Source organism: Carcharhinus amblyrhynchos, chromosome 21, assembly GCF_965287045.1.
Source record: "Carcharhinus amblyrhynchos chromosome 21, sCarAmb.v2.hapA, whole genome shotgun sequence".
In the NCBI taxonomy this organism is placed as follows: Eukaryota; Metazoa; Chordata; class Chondrichthyes; order Carcharhiniformes; family Carcharhinidae; genus Carcharhinus; species Carcharhinus amblyrhynchos.
This window is the reverse complement of record NC_137344.1, coordinates 7,809,642-7,831,546: the sequence shown is the minus strand read 5'-3', so window position 1 is coordinate 7,831,546 and position 21,905 is coordinate 7,809,642. Positions and strand designations below refer to the sequence as shown.

The following is a 21,905-nucleotide window of genomic DNA, read 5'->3' as shown; positions in this document are numbered from 1 at the left end:
TAAGCCAGGGGGGCCGAATAACAGAAAATAAAAAGCGGTATAGTGAATATGGAGGTAGAAGTTCAGAGTCTAAAGTTGTTGAACACAATGTTGAATTCAAGAAGACTGTAATGTGCCTTATCAGAAGATGAGGTCACACTTCATGGACTTGATTAGAAATCCAAGTTGCTTTAGAACTAGTTCTGAATAATCAAAAAGGTCTACTTTTAAAGGTTAACTTGCTTAGCAATTGTGCAATAGTACTGTCATAACAGAGAAACATATCCAGAAAAAAATAATAAAGTCTACTCAGACTCTGAATATCTGAATAAGGTGCCAGTCATGCAACATGCAAAGTCTTAACAGGAACATGTCAACCACTGAGACTACTGATCCATAAAGATCACCTGCAGATGGCTTGAAATGCAACAAATATTCACCACACTGCTATTTGCATTGATTTACAATAATTTCAGCATCACATTCTTGATTTTATCATTTATTTTCTCTAACTAACAAGAGTCCTGGAACCTCTGAAAAAATTTAAAGCTACGAATCACATCACTGCAGAACAACTACTTAACAATCAGCTACGTTGTTTCTGCATTTGCAAAGAAGACAATGAAGAGGACAATTTATATACCTCAAATATTTCTTCCCTAGAAACCTCAATACGACAATGACCAGCCTGCGGTTGCTGTTGCGAGAGCTCTTGCCTCAGGATCTTGAGCTTTTGGACCAGGTCGCGTTTGTACCTTGGTACGGTCAGGCATTCAGCTTCATCTGGCAGGAGGATTGGAGGTGCTGGTGGCGGCTGCTGCTGCTGTTGCTCTTTCAGGTGGTTCTGACGACTGAAAAGAGAAACAAAAGCCAGAGAAAGAACAGGAACGGTTTAAAGCTGATCTCAACAGTGTATATCAGCACAGATTACAAATGCTGTAGCAAGTTCCGGTACATTTGAGGAAGAGCTACACTCCAACTCAGTTACAATCAAAGTAAATTTAAGACAGATCCTTTCTCATCATTTTTATAGCACGTAGAAATGATAACTTGCATTAGCCATTTTTTTTCCAGCTGAAATCTTTGTATAATTGCTGTAATTTGTACATTAAATTAATTACACCTTCAAATTTGTCTCTAAAAACAGATATACCGTATTAAAATTTATTGTTATAGATTAAAATGAATGATTTTATTATGGTTCTGCTCACTGATGGTATTAGGATATATATCTGAAGATATGTTTGCTGTTAAAACAAAAAATGCTGCTTCAGATGCAAAAAAGATTTGAATAAAAAAATAGACAAACTGCTCAAACTTCAACTAACTATATTCTCCAAGCTTCTAGTGCATCACCACATTTGAATAAATTGATTCAAGTATAAAGACTGAATTTTTCAAACCAAAACAAAAAATGCTCGGAACACTCAAATCTATAAAGAATGGAAAATATGTTGATCTTTCAGACAGAAGCATTCATTAGGTGATGATTTTGAAAGGGAAGAACAGTATCAGAAGAGATGAAACCATTTACGATGTCAGTTAGCCAGGGGTCAGGAAGAGTACGTGTGTGGTCAGTAATTCTATAGCATTGAGTCAAGGGAACAGACGGTGAGTCACACAGACAAGACAAGCTCAGATACGGCCAAAGCAAAGATGAGAGAAAGAGAAAATTGTAGGCCAAGGGTTATCTTGCTCGGCAGGATGACCCTGGAGTATTGGGTGATTTTGGCAGGGAAAATAAAGCATTAACCTCATGCATTATTATTTAAAATAAGTGCGTATACAGTCACAATTTATATATGTAAACATTTCCCCTACTTTTTCAGCAAATCTCTTGCAACTTTCTGAAGAATCTATTCATTAAATATGAATGTAGATACTATGTGTCAGGTGGCAACTGTCATAGAGGAGGCATCAGAGATATATCTGTCTTTTTCTCACCCATTAGCCACATGCATAAACGTTTCATCAGGAAGTACTGCTTGGCGATAATGAGACTTGGGTCTGGATTTTATGCTTCCATTCCAGTTTGTTTATTTATCAGTATCACAAGTAGGCTTACCTTAACATTGCAATGAAGTTATTGTGAAAATCCTCTAGATGCCTGGTTTGGGTACAGAGGAATTTAGCATGGCCAATGCACCTAACCAGCATGTTTTTTTTGGATTGTGGGAAGAAACCGGAGCTCCCAGAAGAAACCCATGCAGACATGGATAAGAACATGCAGACTCCACATAGACAGTGACACAAGCCAGGAATTGAACAAGAATCCCTGATGCCAAGAGGCAGTAGTGCTCACCACTGTTCTACCATGCCACCCACACCAACGGTCTTAAAGACTAGATGACTTGTTAAATCCAGTTATGGGGTCACCCGGCTACCACTTATCAACCTGCCTGACCCCATGAGAATCATATGAGCTGCAGGGGGGCTGTCAAGCAGCCTGCCCACCAAAAGGCTAACTGAAGTCTTTAAGTGGACAATTAACCATTGCTTAAGGGCCTCATCCTGCCACCATTGGGATTTAACTGGCAGTAGAAGCCACACTAAGCTCCAAGTCCAGTAGGTTTCCCTGTGCAGACTGGTGGGGCTTTGGGTGCACCTTTGGAGAGCTCATTCCCCACCAGGTGTTACCCCTCCCCAGATTACCCTTCACCCATGGCCTCTCGCATCCCAGCTCCTTGATTCTCTCACCAAGGGCCTAACACTTGGCTATAACCTGAAACACATACCCAATACTGATACAACACTACATGCCTCCATCCCAAAGAGCTAGAGATCAAGTCAATTAAAAGTCAACTGTCTGATAAATGGCAGTGGGACAGCTGGGATGGTCAGAGAATCCAGCACCTTGCAAGATTCAGCAGTATACCACTTTTACTCCTTTAAGCAAGAACAAACAGCTATCATGGCATTTCCACATCTGATGATGCATTTACCAAATAAATCACTTGAAGACATGAACTATTTTGGTTGTGAAGTGTGTTTGGAGGCTAAAGTTGTGAAAGGTGGTGTACTTGGGAAAGTTATTTCTTTTAGCAAAAGAGAGAAATAAAATGAAACTTCCCCCCCGCAAACCCCAATGAATGATACAAAAGGGAGATGAAACTGGTATATATTAAGAATAGTTTCCACATTTGCAGCATTATTCTAAAGCAAGGTTGACTGTAATTCTCTGAACTTCACAGCAGGGGTCCTGATGCAGGTCAAAAAGAGGATCCAAGACTGAAGAAGAAACAAATTTTAAACTCTTCTGCCAATTCGGAACTCTTCTTCAGACTGATCCAAAATCTAATTAATGCAGCAGCTGCAGGGGGAAAGAACACATTGATAGACTAAACAGGGTCATTCTGAAAGCAATGTTAATTCTGAGCTGCTGATTCTTGATTCCATTATCAAGACGAAAAAAGGAGATCTCAAATTTACGAGTAGCATTTCAAAATACAACAGCATGCCAATCATTACACCTTTGATCTAAGTTCAGTACATGTTCCAAGGAACCGATTGGCAAGAGGTTATTGCTTACAAAATGCTGTTTGTGTTAGCAACCTGGCTGGGACACCAGTCCTGGCTGGCTGGCCACAGGAATGAGGGAATTTTTCAGTACTACCCACCGGCAATAAAACTAAAAAAATCTTGGCAATATTTACAGATTTTTGCAGCTCATAAACAGATGGCTTTTCAGGTACTTTTGATTTGTTTTAACTTTAATGGTAAGTTTTGCTTAGCTACAATTTGAAGGACAATAAAGTTTTGTGCCTGTTACACATTGCTTAATTATCTAAAACACACTAAAAAAATGGTTTCAAACTGGTCAGTCCTGCTTGTTTAATGAAAATGATTTGACAGTAAAATATCCTGTGCTGTAAATGAGTTGTTAAAACAGCAATTAATGTTACATAAAAGGTTAAAAAGGGGCACCAGGTCTAATTCAAGTTAAAACATGATTTTGATTTAAACAAAGCTGATAAATTATTGGAAATTTCTAAATTATTCAGATAACATGACGAAAACCTTGGGGGAAAAAAATGAAGTAGTATTTCTTGAGAATCAATTTTTTAATATGTTTAAGATTTGCATTCACCCTGTGGTATCACCTTAAGGTCCACCTGTTTCAAAACTGTAAGTCTGTGGAACTGATCTCTTGGGGCTACATGGAAGCTCAGTAGTTCATTGCAAGTTTTTTCCAAGTATTTATTGAGTGTTACCAAATTCTCTGTTCAAACCACAGAATGAAAGACATCACAAAAAATGGAAATATATTTCTGCTCACAAAGTAGATATTATTTTGTTCTCTGGTCCTTTGCTCTTTTCACAGTTACCAATATGAACAAATCTCAAAAACAACTTTCTTATCCTCCAGTGGTTCTTACGCAAGCAAGACTTGCTATTTTTGGATGAAAACCCACTTGCTACCGCTTGTCACTGTCTTGCATCTCGGTTACATGGCCACACCATACTGTGAACGAGCCAGACCTCTACTGGCAGAAGCATGAGTGTTGCCATGTGGATAATCGTGATAGGACTCACCCACTCAGCTGAACTATCTCCACATTTTTGCACAATCCATGAACCTTGCGATGATGAAAGATCAGGACAGGACAATGTACCAACTTGAACTCCAAGTTAATAATTTCAAAACAAAAAAAAAAGACACTTTCTTCCCAGAGCATGTGCCAACTCGTATCTCCACAAATTTATCGCAGCAATGTTACTGCGGAACGGTTCTAATCAATACATTATTTCACATATTTTGGGATTGCGCACAAAAGACACAATCAGCATTGTGGCTCAGATTTTGCAACAGAAACGATGGTGGAGTCATTATTGCTCACATGTAAATCTAACAGCAACCTCTGGCAACTACACGTGCAGTTAGTTAAATGTGGAAATTGGGAAGTTACTTTTGGAATCATCCCCTTTCTCCAAGAGTTAGGCTATAGTGAGACCTTGTGGAGAGGCTCAGCATTGGAATACGTGGAACAGCAGCAAGTTCCTGTACTTAAGTTACAAACATGCATTGAACTTGGCAGAGAAAATTAAGGCTTGTCCATTCCAGTACATACAGATTTTATTCTTTCACAGGGTGTGGGCATCACTGGCTAAGGCAGCATTTGCTGCCCATCCTAATTTCCCTTTGGTGGTGAGTCACCTTCTTGAACTGTTGCAGTCAATGTGGTGTTGATATCCCACTTTGCTGTTAGGGAGTTCCAGGACTGTGACTTAGTGACACTAAAGGAACAGTGATATAGTTCATAATCAGGATTGACATGTGGCTTAAAGGGGAACTTGCAGGTGGTGGTGCTGCCATGCATCTGTGACTTCTAGGTAGTAGAGGTTGCAGGTTTGGAAGGTTTTTTAACATTGTGGTAAGTCTTAATTATTACCAACACCCTCTCTGGCACTGAAAGTGAACTTTTACATGTGTTGAGACTGATTTTTCAGCTTGCATTTATTCCTTCCTGTTTTTCTCTTTCTTAATCCCATCTTATTTTCCCTTCTATTTGACTTACTGAAATGATTTGTCATTCAATTAAATATTTTTAACTGACATTTACTGGTTCACTTTCTTCAATCTGATTGGTTAAGGCAGTCGTTGCTTGAACCATTCACACAGGTCTCTGATTCACAGTAGAGGGCACTGTGTTGTAATGGCTCTCAGGTTCCAGTGCAAAATTTTACAAAGTCTTCCGGCAAGGCAAGTGTACCACTGTTCACCACAGAATTCGGCTCAGTGTTTAAATCTTCCTATCAAGAGGAGGATGCATTTATACTCTAAGCACAAATTAGCAAAATACTGATGCATTTTATCTATAAAAGTGAATTAAAAAATTACACTTCATACGTACAGCAGGAAAATTATTCACCAACTTGATAAATGCTTATGAGGATGCGAATGAGTGATCATGACCACAAAACTGCATGTTGAGATGTTTCCTTTATTTACATATAAAAGGAACTGCTTGCAGAGTTCTCTACATTACACAAATTGCTTCAAAATAACTTTGGAAACTGACTTCAAAATAACTTTGGAAATGCATTGGTGCATTTTTTTTGATACCACAAATGAGGCTTTAGTGTCTGCCTTTTCAACCTCAGACTTTACCATTAACCACCTGTCAGACAAACTTGAGGTACATGTTTCAGAAGAGGCATGTGGCCACGTCTGAACTCTTGTCTTATTTTTAAAAGCTTGGCTTTGTTTGAACAGTTTGCTGAAATCTATAATGTTAAAACTATTTTCTAACAATGAAGTTTTCCTCAATGTCCCCCCTCCTTCACTCATGTGAAGATGGTGACCTTTACTGTGGGATACGTTTCAACAGCGAGTGACAGCACTCGAGGAAGAGAGGGATAGAAGGTTACACTGGTGGGATTATATGAGAGTGGTATGTTGTTTGTGTGGAATATAACTCTGGCATAAACCAACTGGGTTGAGCGGGCAGTTTTTGTGCCATACACTCAAAGCAAGGTTGGAGGGAGCTGGTAGGATTGGGGGGGGGGTCGCTACTGGAGCTTCACAATTGCACACTAGAGTTCACTCCGAGCTTTTGCTTTCCTGCATTTGGCCAACTCAGCACAAGCCTCAGATCAGACCCAGAATATTTTTATCTTTATGACCCACTGCCAAATTGCACAGCCGTCTACTAAATACAAGTTTTAAAAAAAACTTTTACTTGATCGAAGTAAGGAACAACAGCAGTAACAGATTAAGTACTTATTAGTTTCATTTCTTGTCGCCCATACCACCACTGATACCACAGCAAGCATTTCAATGTCAAGCAGAGCACAAGCAGATTCAAGATCCTTGTGGTCTATCCCAACAGCGTACATTAACACAAATCTCAGAAGAGTATCACTAAAGCATCAACGTGACACTTCAATTTCTCCATGAAATGGCTCAATTAGTATCAAGGAATGGCTAAGAAATCTGTTTAAAATTTATTTCAATATGAAAGGAAGGAAGACAGAGATACATTTCATTTCATTTTATTTCTGGCTGGTTACCAATCTAAATTCTAAAGATGAGGGGTCATACAGGTTCCAAATATGATCTGTAAACTGCTCCAATAGAATAAATAATTCTAAGACAGCCTTGGAACTGCATTTAGTAAATATCTGCTTACTGAATTAAAAAAAAAATCATGCAACAAGATTTTAGAAAGCAAAAAGAGCATCTTAATGTGCAAGAGGATAAGAACTCATTTTCAAGTGTTTGATAAAACTCTATTTTTGAAAACACATGGTTAATTAAAGTGGCAAATCAGAACAATCTTAAAGTAAATGAACTTAAGTTGCTTTAACCGTCAGTGTCTAAACACTGACGAACTGGACGTTATTATGGTTTCTGTTGCCTGTGTCATTTCTATCTTGAGACATTCCAGGGCAAAGATCAGTGCTCCAAGTGATGAACTGCATTTGCCAAGTCTGAGTACTGTTCCTGCTTATGTGTGCATGACGTGCAAGCTTCCTCTTGCATGGGACCGAAATCTGCACTACATACAAGATGGACTTCATTCCCTCTCCATTCCCCTCCTTGAACAAAAGTCAGAAAAGTCAACAGGAAGTCTCATCCTATTCAGTTCTTGCATGCCAGACTTCACTGTGGAGCCAGCTATTAAAACCATCCTGAGTTGTAAGCACACAATGACCCCAGCAACAGAGCACACTGAATGCATTGTTCACATGGTGGCTAGAACTGATAGCATAGAGGAAGTATTCAACCGGGCAAGCTGGCCTTTGGTATTAGATTGAGATGGAGGATCAAAATCTTTCACCCCTACTGCTTAATCTCAGGGACTAATTGCCTCTTGTATTGTCTTCTGGCAAGTGAGAAGATAGGGGTGCTCCTTGTCCATTCACCTTACTACAAAATCTGCAATAACAGCCCCATGAATGAACCCACCATACGGTATATAAGCCAGCCTTGTGGCTCATACAACAGCATTCTAGACAACTATTTTTCAACATCACTTTCAATTTCCACATCTCACCAACCATGCACTTGCTGAAACCTAAAAATGGTCTACTTTTGCTCCTTATAATCTTAGCCCTTCAGAGGGAATGGCTCCTCCAGTTAAGTATGAAATGTTTGCTTCTGCATAAATGCAGATAAAGGCACAACTTGTACAGTTTAAATGCGTGAAGAACCTTCATTAACACCACAAACAACACTGCACTACAATTCCCGCACATGGGATAGCGTCACTAATTCTTCCAAGTCAGTATCCTTAATGACGCATTAAAAAAAAGACAGAGCGGGGATAATCTAAAGTCATTGTAACATTTAGTTTAAAATAAAATCATGTGTTCCTCTTTAAAAGAGCTTAGATATATTTACAGGTATATTACAGGCTTATTAAAAGAGTATGTCACTTTAGCTCACAGGAAATGAAGCAAATCTTGATAAGCGCTTATATGAAACTGCAAAGCAATGCAGACTAGCAACTAATTAGGTTAGTTGAAGTATACAATTCTTACACAATACAGTTGTATGATATTTGTACTTCCCCTTAATTTCCTTCATGTACATAAGATAGCCAGGAAAATATTATGTCATGGGACTGTTTTTCCCTCTATTGTTTCCATCCATCCTTCCATGGATATCTGTTTGGCACCTTTCATGAGAACTCAGCAAACAAGGAATTGACAATTTCAAAATCTTTCAGTTGCAATAAAGTCAATTTTTCAACATGGCTAAAAGGCCATTTTTATAATATAGAACTGCATTTGCCAGCTACTGTGCTGTTCTCCCTCTTTCGGCTGTTATTCCTAATATAAACACTACCTACCTGGAACTATCAGTATTAAAGCTAATGAAGGTGGTACACTCCACAGCTGAACGGCATCAGCTACAGGAATATACTTGCGAATGAGAGAGACTGGTAGCATATGAAATCAATCTAATGAAATGCAAAATACTTTACATGAATACTAATATCCAGAAAGGGACTGTTACTTAAAACTGAAAGAAACAAATCGCTAACGGCCCTGATCAACAGCAAATTAAAGCATGCTTTGGAGGAGCAAGGCTCCTAGGGTTCCAAAAGTTCTCTGTCAAATTTTCCTCATGTCATTCCTGGTCTGTTGGAGGTTAATTGGTAAGAGATTGATTGTTAGGTTTTGTCAATAATTCCATTAAGAACATAAGAACATAAGAAATGGGAGCAGGAGTAGGCCATCTAGCCCTTCAAGCCTGCCCCGCCATTCAATAAGATCATGGCTGATCTGTCATGGCTCAGTTCCACATTCCCGCCCTCTCCCCATAACTCTTAATCCCCTCGCTTATCAAAAACCCATCAACCCGCGTCTTAAAAATATTTAGCGAGGCAGCCCCCACCACTTCAACCGGCAGAGAATTCCAGAGATTCACTACCCTTTGAGTGAAGAAGTTCCTCCTCAACTCCGTTCTAAACCGCCCCCCCCTTTATCTTGAGGCTGTGCCCCCTAGTCCTACTGTCCTTTCTGAGCGGGAAGACTCTCTCCACCTCTATCCTATCCATCCCATTCATCATCTTATACGTCTCAATGAGATTCCCCTCATTCTTCTAAACTCTAATGAGTACAAGCCTAGTTTATTCAGCCTCTCCTCATAGCTCAACGCCCTCAACTCCGGCATCAGACTAGTAAACCTCCTCTGCACTCCCTCCAAGGCCAAAATATCCTTGCGTAAGTGCGGCGACCAAAACTGCACACAGTACTCCAGCTGCGACCTCACCAATGACCCATACAGCTGCAGCAAGACCTCCCTACTTCTATATTCAATCCCCCTCGCTATGAAAGCCAGCATCCCATTAGCCTTCCTGACCACCTGCTGCACCTGCAGGCTGGGTTTTTGCGACAAGGACTCAGAGGTCCCTCTGCACCGTCGCCTGCTGCAGTTTTTCGCCACGTAAGTAATAGTCCTTCCTACCATTATTCCTACCAAAGTGGACCACCTCGCACTTGCCAACATTAAATTCCATTTGCCAGTTCCTGGCCCATTCGCCCAGCCTATCTAGATCCTTCTGCAGACTCTCCACACCCTCCGCACAATTTGCCGTTCCACCAATCTTGGTGTCATCAGCAAATTTCGACACCATACACTCAGTTCCCTCCTCCAGATCATCTATATAAATGGTAAATAGCTAAGGCCCCAGCACCGACCCCTGGGGCACTCCACTAGTCACCAACCACCAATCTGAATAGCACCCATTAACCCCCATTCTCTGCCTCCTATTTGACAACCAATCCTCTATCCACACTAACACCCTACCCCCAACTCCATGCCCCCTTACCTTCTGCAATAACCTCTTGAGGTACCTTGTCAAACGCCTTCTGAAAATCAAGAAAGATTTATCATTACGTAATGTAACCACCAAGATGTTAGTAGGTGAACCAGACAGACCCAGATCTGGCACGCAAGAACTGAATAAGATGAGACTTCCTATCGACTTTTCTGACTTTTGTTCAAGGAGGGAAATGGAGAGGGAATGAAGTCCATCTTATATGTAGTGCAGATTTCGGTCCCATGCAAGAGGAAGCTTGCGCGTCATGCACACATAAGCAGGAACAGTACTCAGACTTGGCAAATGCAGTTCATCACTTGGAGCACTGATCTTTGCCCTGGAATGCCTCAAGATAGAAATGACACAGGCAACAGAAACCATAATAACGTCCAGTTTGTCAGTGTTTAGACATTGATGGTTGAAGCAATTTAAGTTTATTTACTTTGTTCCATATGGGTCTACAAATTTGATTTGGGCTAAGGTTATCAGCACTTAAAAAGGTAATGTAGATAGAAGGCTCCTTACATGTGCACTTTTTTTAAAAGTTTACTTATTGTCACAAGCAGTCTTACATTAACACTACAATGAAATTACTGTGAAAATCCCTTAGTCACCACACTCAGGCACCTATTTGGATACACAGAGAGAATTTAGCATGGACAATGCACCTAACTAGCACGTCTTCTGGACTGTGGGAGGAAATTGGAGCACCCTGAGAAAACCCACACAGACATGGGGAGAACGTGCAAAATCCACACAGTTACCAAAGCTGGAAATCAAACCCAGATCCCTGGGTCTGTGAGGCAGTTAATGCTAACCACCGTGGCACCATTTTAGCAATTGGACCTTTGAATTGCATAACAGAGCTGAATGCAACCAGCATCCAAACTAAACAAGTGCAAGTGCAGCATTCTGCAATTGCTTTCCTAGACAGGAACAGAGTTAATCAATACTGTGATCATATCTAAAACCTGGTTGGCACAACACATACTATGACCAGCAACTCATCTGGTGTACACTTCCATTATTTGGAATCCATTTATTACTCATATTTATGGATTGCAGATTTAATGAGATCCCATACAAGATAAGTTAAATAATTTGATTACTGCTTAAATCATAATACTTATGGGCTTCATGCATTTGGAAAAGGTAAAAGGTAAAAATAAAAATCAGTGCCTTATAAAACCTAGAGTATCTTGTAGCCCAGTTTAATAGTTTCCATTTGAAGAAGCCACAACAGTAAACAAGTTGCTATTATAGTCTGGAGGACATAATTCTCCATCTCAGGAGAACTGGAGATCCTCAATCATTGTGTATATTCAAGACTGAGTTTGACAGGTTTTTGACTTTTAAGGGAACCAAGGGATATAAGGATCGGGCAGGAAAGAGAAGTTCAGATGAAGATCAGCCATCACCACATTGGATAGTAGATGACATTTTAATGTTATGTGGCCTACTCCTCTTTCTACTTATATTGTAGAAATGCGCTATATGCACAACAGAGTTCTGAAAATTTGGGCAGCACGGTAGCACAGTCGTTAGCACTGCTGTTTCACAGCTCCAGGGACCTGAGTTCAATTCCCGCTTGGTCACTGTCTGTGTGGAGTTTGCACATTCTCCTCGTGTCTGCGTGGATTTCCTCCGGGTGCTCCAGTTTCCTCCCACAGTCCAAAGATGTGCAGGTTAAGTTGATTGGCTGTGCTTAAATTACCCCTTAGTGTCCTAAGATGTGTAGGTTAGAGGGATTAGTGGGTAAAATATGTAGGGATATGGGGTTAGGGCCTGGGTGGGACTGTGGTAGGTGCAGACTCAATGGGCTGAATGGCCTCTTTCTGTGCTGTAAGGTTTCTAATTCTAACTCTTGGCTATGAGGAGAGGTTGGAGAAACTTGGTTTGTTCTCACTGGAACAATGGAGGTTGAGGGGGCAACTTCATAGAAGTCTACAAGATTTAGAGAGGCATGGACAAAGTAGATAGCTAAAACTTTTTCCCAGGTTGGAAGAGTCTATTACTAGGGAGCACAGTTTAAGGTGCGAGGGGCAAGGTTTAAAGGAGATGTACGAGGCAGATTTTATTTTACACAGAGTAATGGGTGCCTGGAACTCGTTGTAGGGGGAGATAGTGGAAGCGGATACTGTACGACTTTTAAGGGGCGTCTTGACAAATACATGACTAGGATAGGAATAGAGGGATATGGTCCCCAGAAGAGTAGGGGGTTTTAGTTAAGTTGGGCAGCATGGACGGTGCAGGCTTGGAGGGCCAAAGGGCCTGTTCCTGTGCTGTAATTTTCTTTGTTCTACACAGCGAAATCCATATTATCACCATATTCGTAGAATCCGCACCAAAATCTTCCCAATTTTGATCTGCAATTTGCGAGCTGCTTGTCAGAATAGATTTAAGCAACAGAATCATTAAACTGCATAATCATCTCTCATGGTCATCCACCATCATCAAAATGTGAACATTTGTGTGTTTCATTTAAGTACTTGTAGAGATTCACTGAAATCCTTCCCTACCCCTTTAGATATAAGTGCCAATCCATCACAGATTTTTGATCAAACTATTTTATGTTCTTTCCCTTTTGCTTCTTTAAGATCTACACAGATCACTCACTGCACCCTGGCTGCAAAGAGTAGAAGACATTTGTGCTTCTACCAATTCTGTCCCTCTTTGTGGGAGGAAGGAACTGGCCTCTCCACGGAATCAGGCAGGCAAAAACTTGTATCTCAATCAACCCTTGGCACAACAGTAACCCTCTGCTTTACCACTGATATTATGGAATCCAGCATTACAAACTACTCTTACTGAGCCCACAGTGGTCTACTGCTTAAAGCTTCTGAAAACCTGAAAAGAACTTCACCGCTCTCCCTGGCTTTATATTGTATTCTGAAGGCCACAGACCTTAAATATTAACTGTTTCTCTCGCCACAGGTGCTGTTGGAACTGAGTATTTCCAACATTCGTTTTAATTTCTAATAATCTATTTGGATTTATAATCTCTTTTGCTCATGGGCTGACGGTGCAAACCCACGCAACCCACTTTAAATTAAATATATCAGCCTAAGCTTTGTGATGAAAGGAAATGAAGAGCAATGGTTTCATGGAGGAAGTAGAAGTGCTGCAATGAGAAAAAGGTAAATGAAGCCAACTTGCATAACTATGCTCTATTGGCCTCTTGCAAAGCTGCTTTGACATAATAAGAGTAGGTTTTGTTTCATCACACTAATCAAATTGGCATGGCAACAGGAAAACAAGTGGGGGAAAGGTAAAGTAAGGATCAAATAACTGTTCAGATGCAGAACTACCACTAATTACAGTTGCAGATAGGCATTTTCTTCTGGTTTCTCAGTTGTCTTTCAAAGACACATTAAAAACACATTAACAAATATTATAGTAATGTATATTGCACAACAAAGTTTTAAAGTTTAAAGTTAAGGTTTATTTATTAGTGTCACAAGGAGGCTTACATTAAGTTACTGTGAAAATCGCCTAGTCGTCACACTCTGGCGCCTATTCAGTAAGAATTTAGCATGGCCAATACACCTAACCAGCATGTCTAAATAAAGCACTCAAAGATAGGAGGAACATAACAGTGCAGCATGAAAGCAATATGATTGTTACACTTCACCATAATTAAGTGAAACACCCACCTTAATGGAGTCACACAATTTACCTTGGATAGCAGTTCAATAATAGCCTTACAGAAACAGCAACCACAAACATTTTTGGCTTGGATTTTCAAGGCCAACATGCCAACCTATTTCCTCTTAAAAATAGCCAATGGTATCAGAAACTCAAATCTTCAAGAGCAAAGTCTGCAGCTGACTCTTCAAGCCAGTTAGATTTATCTCTCTGCAATACTTTGCAAAGTGTAGCTATCATCATATCACTGCGATCAAGCAGCAAGAGACACATTTTCCCACATTTGTGCCTTGTATTAAAGCTACAATGCAGACAAATTTTAACCTGCAAGATTCATTTGCATATACATCAACTCTTCCCATCACACCTTAACATCTGACTGAAAGGCAAACAGAAATTCAGCTGCAAAATTTCTTTCAAAGCTCATTAAATGAATTTACAATTTAATTCTACATTGAAACAAAAATTAGAAAAAGGACTAAGAGCACAAACAATAAACAGCAACAAACTAAGCTCTTAACTTTTGAATCTATTAAAAACATAATTTAACAGTAGGAACATAAATTAAACTAGGAATGATAGGCTTCATAAATCAGAACAAAAATTAGAGCAGAAGAAAAAGTGAATTTAAAACTAGACACAGCATTTGGGGTCAAGAGAAATCAAATTTTATTTCTGGATGCTAGACAAGTAAAAGGTTTTTAAGAAATGTCCCAAAAACATGAAAATGCAACGTTTGTGTTTATTTGAATGTAAAGTCCTTTTTTTCGGGTGGCAATGAAACATTTTGGCAACAAGCAGTTTTAACTTTATCAAACCGCTGATCCTGCCCTTTTCTAATAGTGAAAGGCCACTGAAAGCACAGTACTTTAGTTTTGTACCAGTTGCAGTACTAAGTGTGAAGCAGAATTCTAAAATTTTCTTAAAAGCTTCTAACAAACCATCTGGATTCTTTACAAAGTAAGAAAACGATTGATGGGGTAATTTGCCCTTTTCCATCATTAAGAACTTTAAATGTTTCACTAACATTTGGAAATTGCTGAATGGAGTTGTGTGTGCATTTAACTATGCATGCACAGAGATCAGCTTTCTAGATTAGTGTGTGGTGTGAGTAGGCAGTCCAGATCCACAATATTCACTTGTGCTACACTGAAAAATGTTCCAGGAAACAGCATTATTAAAACAGACAAGAGACTTAGAAAAGTACCAACACTATGCCCAAAGCTTTTGGCACAGCAAACTACAGATTTCAGGTTGTCAAGAGGTTGCACTGAAAGTTGAGTATCCTGCACATGCAAGGAACAAAGGCAAAACGGAGGGCAAGTTAACACAGGCCACTCAAATGTATCTGCTAACAGCTAGTTAATAACAGAAGAGGCCTGGGGGGCAGGTTACTTGTCTGCTGTCTTAGCTGGAAAATGGTGCTTGCTACTTAGGGAGCAGAATGGAAAACCTAAACCGAAAGGAGGAAAACAGTTTCAAAGTCCATACTATTTATGGACTTAGACTCTGAATAAATAGATTTAAACATTTACTGCTTGTGGTTCCCACCCAGATTACCAGTATTGGACACTATCCAGTAAGAGGTCCATCGAGACGAGTGGAAATAAAATTGGGATAAGCAGACAGTCATCAAGATAGGATAGTGGTTTTTTGTAATGATGTTTATTACATGCTTCTGCTAAGAGCAGCACATAAAGCAGCATCCCTCAGTCACTGTGGTGTCTGAGTATTTACGGAAAACTGTCTGTGCATCCAGGCCACTGAATTTTTCTGACTATAAACATTTTTCCTTGAACTTATAACCTTTATCCTTCCTTCTAACATCTGTTGCTTCAGCTGTTTCATTGACTGACAGAACACCAGCTTATATTAGACACAGTTGAACATATATACATAACATGGCGAAAATATGCTTAGTAGGTCAGTGGATTGAGCCTACAACTCTGTTTCCAGCTCCTGGCCCTGTTTGTCAACAGTAAAAATGATGAATGGGAGCAAGGCAGTCTCCAGTGGGGCAGTGGTGGAAGAAAAATATTTAAAAATCAAACAAAGTCACCCAAGAGCATACTTTCACACCTGCCAGCAACCAGATACAGAGTGGTATTCACAGTCTCAGGAACAGGACACCTGCATGTTCTCTCAGCTGTAGGAGAGCAAATTGTGGGTTTGGGTGGGTGAGAGAATGCAAATCCAGAGGGGAGGAAGAAATAACTTATTTTATATTGAAGTATTTGACCGCATACATGTAAACTGATCTCTAACATGTTAAAAAATGTATATTCTGCAACAGAATGTATACATGTGATGCTTGTGGCCTTTTACAGCAATCTTGGTAACATCAGAACTAATAAATAAAACATCTTTATAAAGCTGTCCACAATATACCATTGCCCTATCTGAACTCAATGCTTGCCCCACAACAGCATAAGAACGCCAACTGAGTAACCTCCTTCACACTGGGGTCTTAAGTTAAAGTTGTCTCAATTTATTGAAAAGAAAAGCTTGCAACATTAAATTGGAGATAGAGTGGTTATGTTCGGTACCTGACAGAAAAGTAAACTAATAGCAGTTCTCTCTTGGTTTCAGATTCTAGCATTTGCCGAAATTTGCTTTTAAACTAATAGCAAGTTGGACTTAATGTCACATTCATATCACGAAGATAAAAATATTGCTTAATCGGTGATTTGTGTCCTACAACAAAAAGATCCTATACAGAAGTAATGTTTTTAAGTACAACCTATAATTTAGACAGAATATTAAAATATGTGACTGGCACTGGGAACTAGGACAATCAATGGGACTTTGTTTATTGTTAGCTTCTGCTCATTTAGAGATGCAATCTGCATATTGATCCTTGTTTCATGGTTGACATCTGATTTTCTGCAAATATTGCAGGTTTGTTTGTCCTGTGCATAACCCAGCTCCTTCATCAGGACTTTGGACCTGCAGTATGGATTGACGTTTCTAGCACACAGGCTCTTTTAATATCAGATGGCTCAAAGTGTCAAATGGAATGATATTTTCAGTGATTCATAATTTATTAATTAAATCCCTACAGTATAGAAAGAGGCCATTCAGCTCATTAAGCCTGCACCAACAACAATCCCAGTCTGGCCCTATCCCCATAACTCCACATTATACCATGCTAATCTCCCTGAACGAAAGGACGATTTAGCACAGCCAATCCACCTAACCTGCACACTTTTGGGCTATGGGTGGAAACTGGAACACTCGGAGGAAACCTGCTTAGACATGGGGGAAAACGTGCAAAGTCCACAGTCATCCAAGGCTGGAATTGAACCTGGGTCCCTGGCATTGACAGACAGCAGTGTTAACCACTGTGACACCCAAATTATTGCAGTTTGAAAGAGAAGCTAGGCCAAATTCCGAGAATTATTAATACATTGATCCTTGAACAAACATCAAAATGTAGGTCAATGGAAAACAGCAAGAGCCCAACCAAATTACACAGCAAAAATAAAACAGGTGCAACAAAAGTGCGAATTGGAGGGAAAGGGGAGAAGAAGGGAAAAAAGCAAATTACTGTGGACGCTGGAATCTAAAACCAAAAGAGAAAATGCAGAAAAATCTCAGCAGGTCTGGCAGCATCTGCAAGGAGAGAATAGAGGTGACGTTTCGAGGCCAGACGACCCTTTGTCAAAGCAAAGGAGATGCAGGGAATTTGCTTTAAGCATCAGATTACGATGATCAGGAGTTCATTGTCTGGATGGGTAACCAAGATGTTTCGATAAGGGGCAACTTTCAAAAAGGGGATTGGATAGTACTTGAAAATTTAAAAAAGTTGGGCTATGGGTAACAGGAGGGAACTGGACAGCTCTTTCAAAGAGACAACAGAGGTATGATGAGTCAAACGGTTGCTGTAGTCCAGTTATAAAATTTTATGCTGCACAAAGAACGGTATTGTGTCACATTTCCCAGAATATATTATGTGGAAAAAGTTACAAAGTCCATCTACTTCAGGCAGTCAGTAGTGCAGTCTCTCTATGCGTGGGCTACTTGCAATCCAGGATTTCTTCACAAACCAAAATAAATCAGCTATCTACCCACAACTGGAATAAAGCATCTTGTATGTATGCAGCTCAAAAATAAAGTTTGTGTGTGGGTGAAATGAGTTTCAACAGCAGAATATTCTTTAAAGTTCCAAAAAATGATTGACATCCTTTTAGTCTTGGTCCATTTCCCTAATTATATATTTTGTTATTTCTTTGCCTCAATATTTTCCCTTATCTGTCCTTTGGCCTGAAGGCAGTGACCCATCCTGATGTTTAAACATGGATAAAAGTAGCCTTTGGCACACAACTCAGTTGCTGTCTTTAAGCAGCAGCATGACGAGTTTACAACCATAATTTAGCAATTACTTTTGTATAAGGTATAGGGAGGGCCACAATATTGAAGGTGAGAACTTGCTGTCCAATCCATTTATAGTATTGTCATGATTAGTATCACTTGAAAGACCTCAACAATGATGCACAAGATGCAGGCGTTTATACTTCTGAAGCTACCCCAAAAGAATACAATTCTTCACATTATTCAACATGCACATCAAATTATAACAGCATTATAAATAAAGTACAGGATTCTCAGAATTTAATGTTTACATGTTGTCTTTTCTTGAAAATTTCATTTTAAAATATCAAGGAAAACCATGTCTTCCTTCAACCCAATTCCTGCTTTTGACCTAATTTTATTTAGTACTTTGTGACCATCTCAGTTCACAGTTCATCAGAAACACAAGCATGGAGCTGCCTTCTGCAACAGTACTTCACAGAATAGATAGACAATTTTAAAGAATGGTTTGAAGCAAAGTACAAGATAAACAATATGACTTAGTTTATAGAAAATCAGCCACCACTGAGATTTGCACAGCAACTTATCCACCCATTGAGCTAGACAGTTATGTCAATATAATTCTTTCCCAAACCTCAGAATCCTGCCAAATACTCTACTTGCGGGTAACTTCATCTTCAGTTCAGAGATTGAAAGCTGCCACACATGAAACATGTCATTAGCTATTTCTCTGATGTTTCAATGAGTTAGCAACATATTTCTAGAGGTTTACAGCATGGAAACAGGCCCTTCGGCCCAACTTGAGTGCTGCCTTTTTTTAAAAAAAGACATTAAATTAGTCCCAAGCGCCTGTGTTTGCCCATATCCTTCTACACCCATCTTACCCATGTAACAATCTAAATATGCTTTTTAAAAAGACAACATTGCACCCCACCTCTACTACCACCTCTTATGCCCCTCTTATTTTATAGACCTCTATAAGATCACTTCTAAGCCCTCTGCGATCCAGGGAAAAAGTCCCAGTCTATCCAGTCTCTCCTTATAACTCAAACCATCAAAGTCCTGGTGGCATCCTAGTAAATCTTTTCTGCATTCTTCCTAGTTTAATAATATCCTTTCTAATAATAGGGTGAACAGAACTGTATACTGTATTCCAAGTGTGACTTCAACAAGGCATTCTAATGTTCTAATGACAAATGAAACCAAGCATGCCGAATGCTTTCTTCGCCATTCTGTCCATCTATGACTTCGCTTTTACGAACCTGTGCCCCTAGATCTCTGTTCTACAACTCTCCCAATGCCCTACCATTAACTGAGTAAGTCCTGCCCTGGTTTGATCTACCAAAATGCATCACCTCGCATTTATTTAAATTAAACTCCATCTCCCATTTATCAGCTCAATTGATCAAGATCCTATTGCAATCCCAGATAACTTCTTCACTGTCCACTATGCCACCAATCTTGGTGTCATCTGCAAACTTACTAACCTAAATTCTCATCCAAACCATTAACATAAATGACAAATAACTGTGGATCCAGCACTGATCCCTGAGGCACACTGCTGGTCACAAGCCTCCAGTTTGAAAAACAACCCTCTACAACCACCCTTGGTCTTGTCATCAAACCAATTTTGTATCCAATTGCTGCCTCACCTTGGAACCTGTGAGATTTAACCTTATGTAACAACCTACCATGCGATACCTTGTCTGCTACAGAACGCTATCTCTCAACATTACTTCTTCATTTCCAAAACTAATCTTCATGTTTCTAACTTATGTTCGATTCTCTGAACGCTCAAAATGCCATATTTTCCTTTCAGTGCCTTCGCTGTGCTTGGGGGCCACATTACAACTGACTCATTAACAAAAGAGATGGATGAAGTACCTAGCCCAGGGGTTTTCTCCTCGATGATCAAATATGCTGTTCAACTAACAACTTTCTCTGTTCTTTCTCTAGCCACCCACTTAATACAAGTCAATTCCGATTGCCAAAGTGGCAATGGTTAAGTGAAGTTATTCATCTTTCAGGCAGAGCTCTCATTACTTCACCTGTTATGTTGGTAATGTAGATTCGGTCCTTGGTTCGAGTCCCTCCTGTAGCACAGTACCCATGATAAAGAAATTAAAACAAAAAAGTACAGAAATTAATTATAAAAATAATCTAATCAGTATTTTTCCAGTGAAAGTTCTTCAATTGTAATGTTTCATGCCAAACTTTGGGGTAAAGTCTACATTTAAAAAAGCAACATCACTTAATGTCTAATAGGGGCTATTATTTTGTACAAGTGCAACTGAAATAAGAATACAAGAAATCAAACAGGAGTGGAACATTTAGGCCTCCAAGTCAACTCTGCCATTCATCAACATCATGGCTGATCTTCTGCCTCAATTTCATTTTCCTGCAATACCCTGAATATATGAGCAAAAGCTGGCAAGCAGGTTGAAAGTGCACACATTCTATCAGATTAAAGCGAAAATAATACCATACAATCAGTTGTGGTGATTTTTTTTATATAGGGTTTAGGGTTTAGCGGGACTGACGTCACGCCTCAATCAATATAACAAATTACAAATTTATTAGTCCTCAGCCAGACATGATGAAAATAATTTCTACCATGAACAATAAACAGATATGCCCTCAGAAACAAGACAACTGCACCATATTTTTTTTAATGGATCATTAGTCTTGACATCATATTTTTATTACATAGAAAGGAAATGCATGGTCATTAAAGCCAAACAAATATTTCTAGGTGAAATCATTCATTTTCTCACCACAATATTTCTTTCCTCGAACAATACAGCAAATAGCATTTACAGTGCTTCTAATGCAGTAAAAACATCCCAAGGTGCTTAACACATTGAATTATCTCAAATCTTTATCTACTGTTCACTTCAAAGCCCTTTCCTGGCAATATTATTAGTTTATGTGTGGAAAATATTCTACTGTCTTCCTATTCTTAACTTCCTAATTTTCACATGTCATAGTAATTTTGAACTCATTACTACAATTTGTCAGAATTAATCCCCCAATTCTCTACAGCTTTAACTGGACATCTTGCAATCTATTCCTCTGAAAATAAACCCAATTTCCTTAACCATTTTTCATGACAAATTCTTGATACCTACAATCATCTCTGTTGCTTGCATTTGCACCCTCACAACAATAATATAATTCCTATAATTACAGAGTTAGATTGTTACAGATTTTTCTCAGATGGGGTTCCACCAATTTTTTGTACAACAGGAAAGTAATTTCTTCAGCTATCTGTATTACTCTGCTAATGCAATCCATTATCAACCGTCTTGTTCTGCAGCTAATCACTACAAAGACTTTTAGATTTTCCACTCAAAATCCTGGATCTCTTTTCAGATTTATGTTGCTCCATGATTGCTCCACTTAACATGTTTTTTTTAGGTCCTTGTTCCCATATTATTTTAAATTTATCCATATTGAATTGCAACTGCTTCACATAGAATTCTACATAGGAGGCAGCCATTCAACTCACTGAGTCTGCAGCAACTCACTGACACAGAACCTTGCCTAGGCCCTAACTCCGTAATCCCATGCATTTACCCTGCTAATCCCCCTACACACAGTGACACTAAGGGTCAAGTTAGCATGGACAATCAACCTAACCTGCATATCTTTGAACTGTGGGAGAAAACCCATGCAGACACAGGGAGAATGTATAAACTC

The 21,905-nt window shown here is 39.4% G+C and overlaps 1 protein-coding gene across 3 annotated transcripts in view; it reads right to left on the bottom strand.

The window, feature by feature from the left end:
* The window catches only part of smurf2 (SMAD specific E3 ubiquitin protein ligase 2), a 214,192-nt gene that overhangs the window by 20,995 nt on the left and 171,292 nt on the right, over positions 1 to 21,905 (bottom strand). For 2 of the 3 annotated variants that reach the window (XM_080209417.1, XM_080209418.1), the window contains exons 11-12: positions 20,255 to 20,299; positions 623 to 830 (exon numbers count right to left, since the gene is read on the bottom strand). In XM_080209417.1, the coding sequence (XP_080065543.1) occupies positions 623 to 830; positions 20,255 to 20,299 (253 nt within the window). The remainder of the gene's footprint in view (positions 1 to 622; positions 831 to 20,254; positions 20,300 to 21,905) is intronic. The other variant, XM_080209419.1, reaches the window with a different exon arrangement.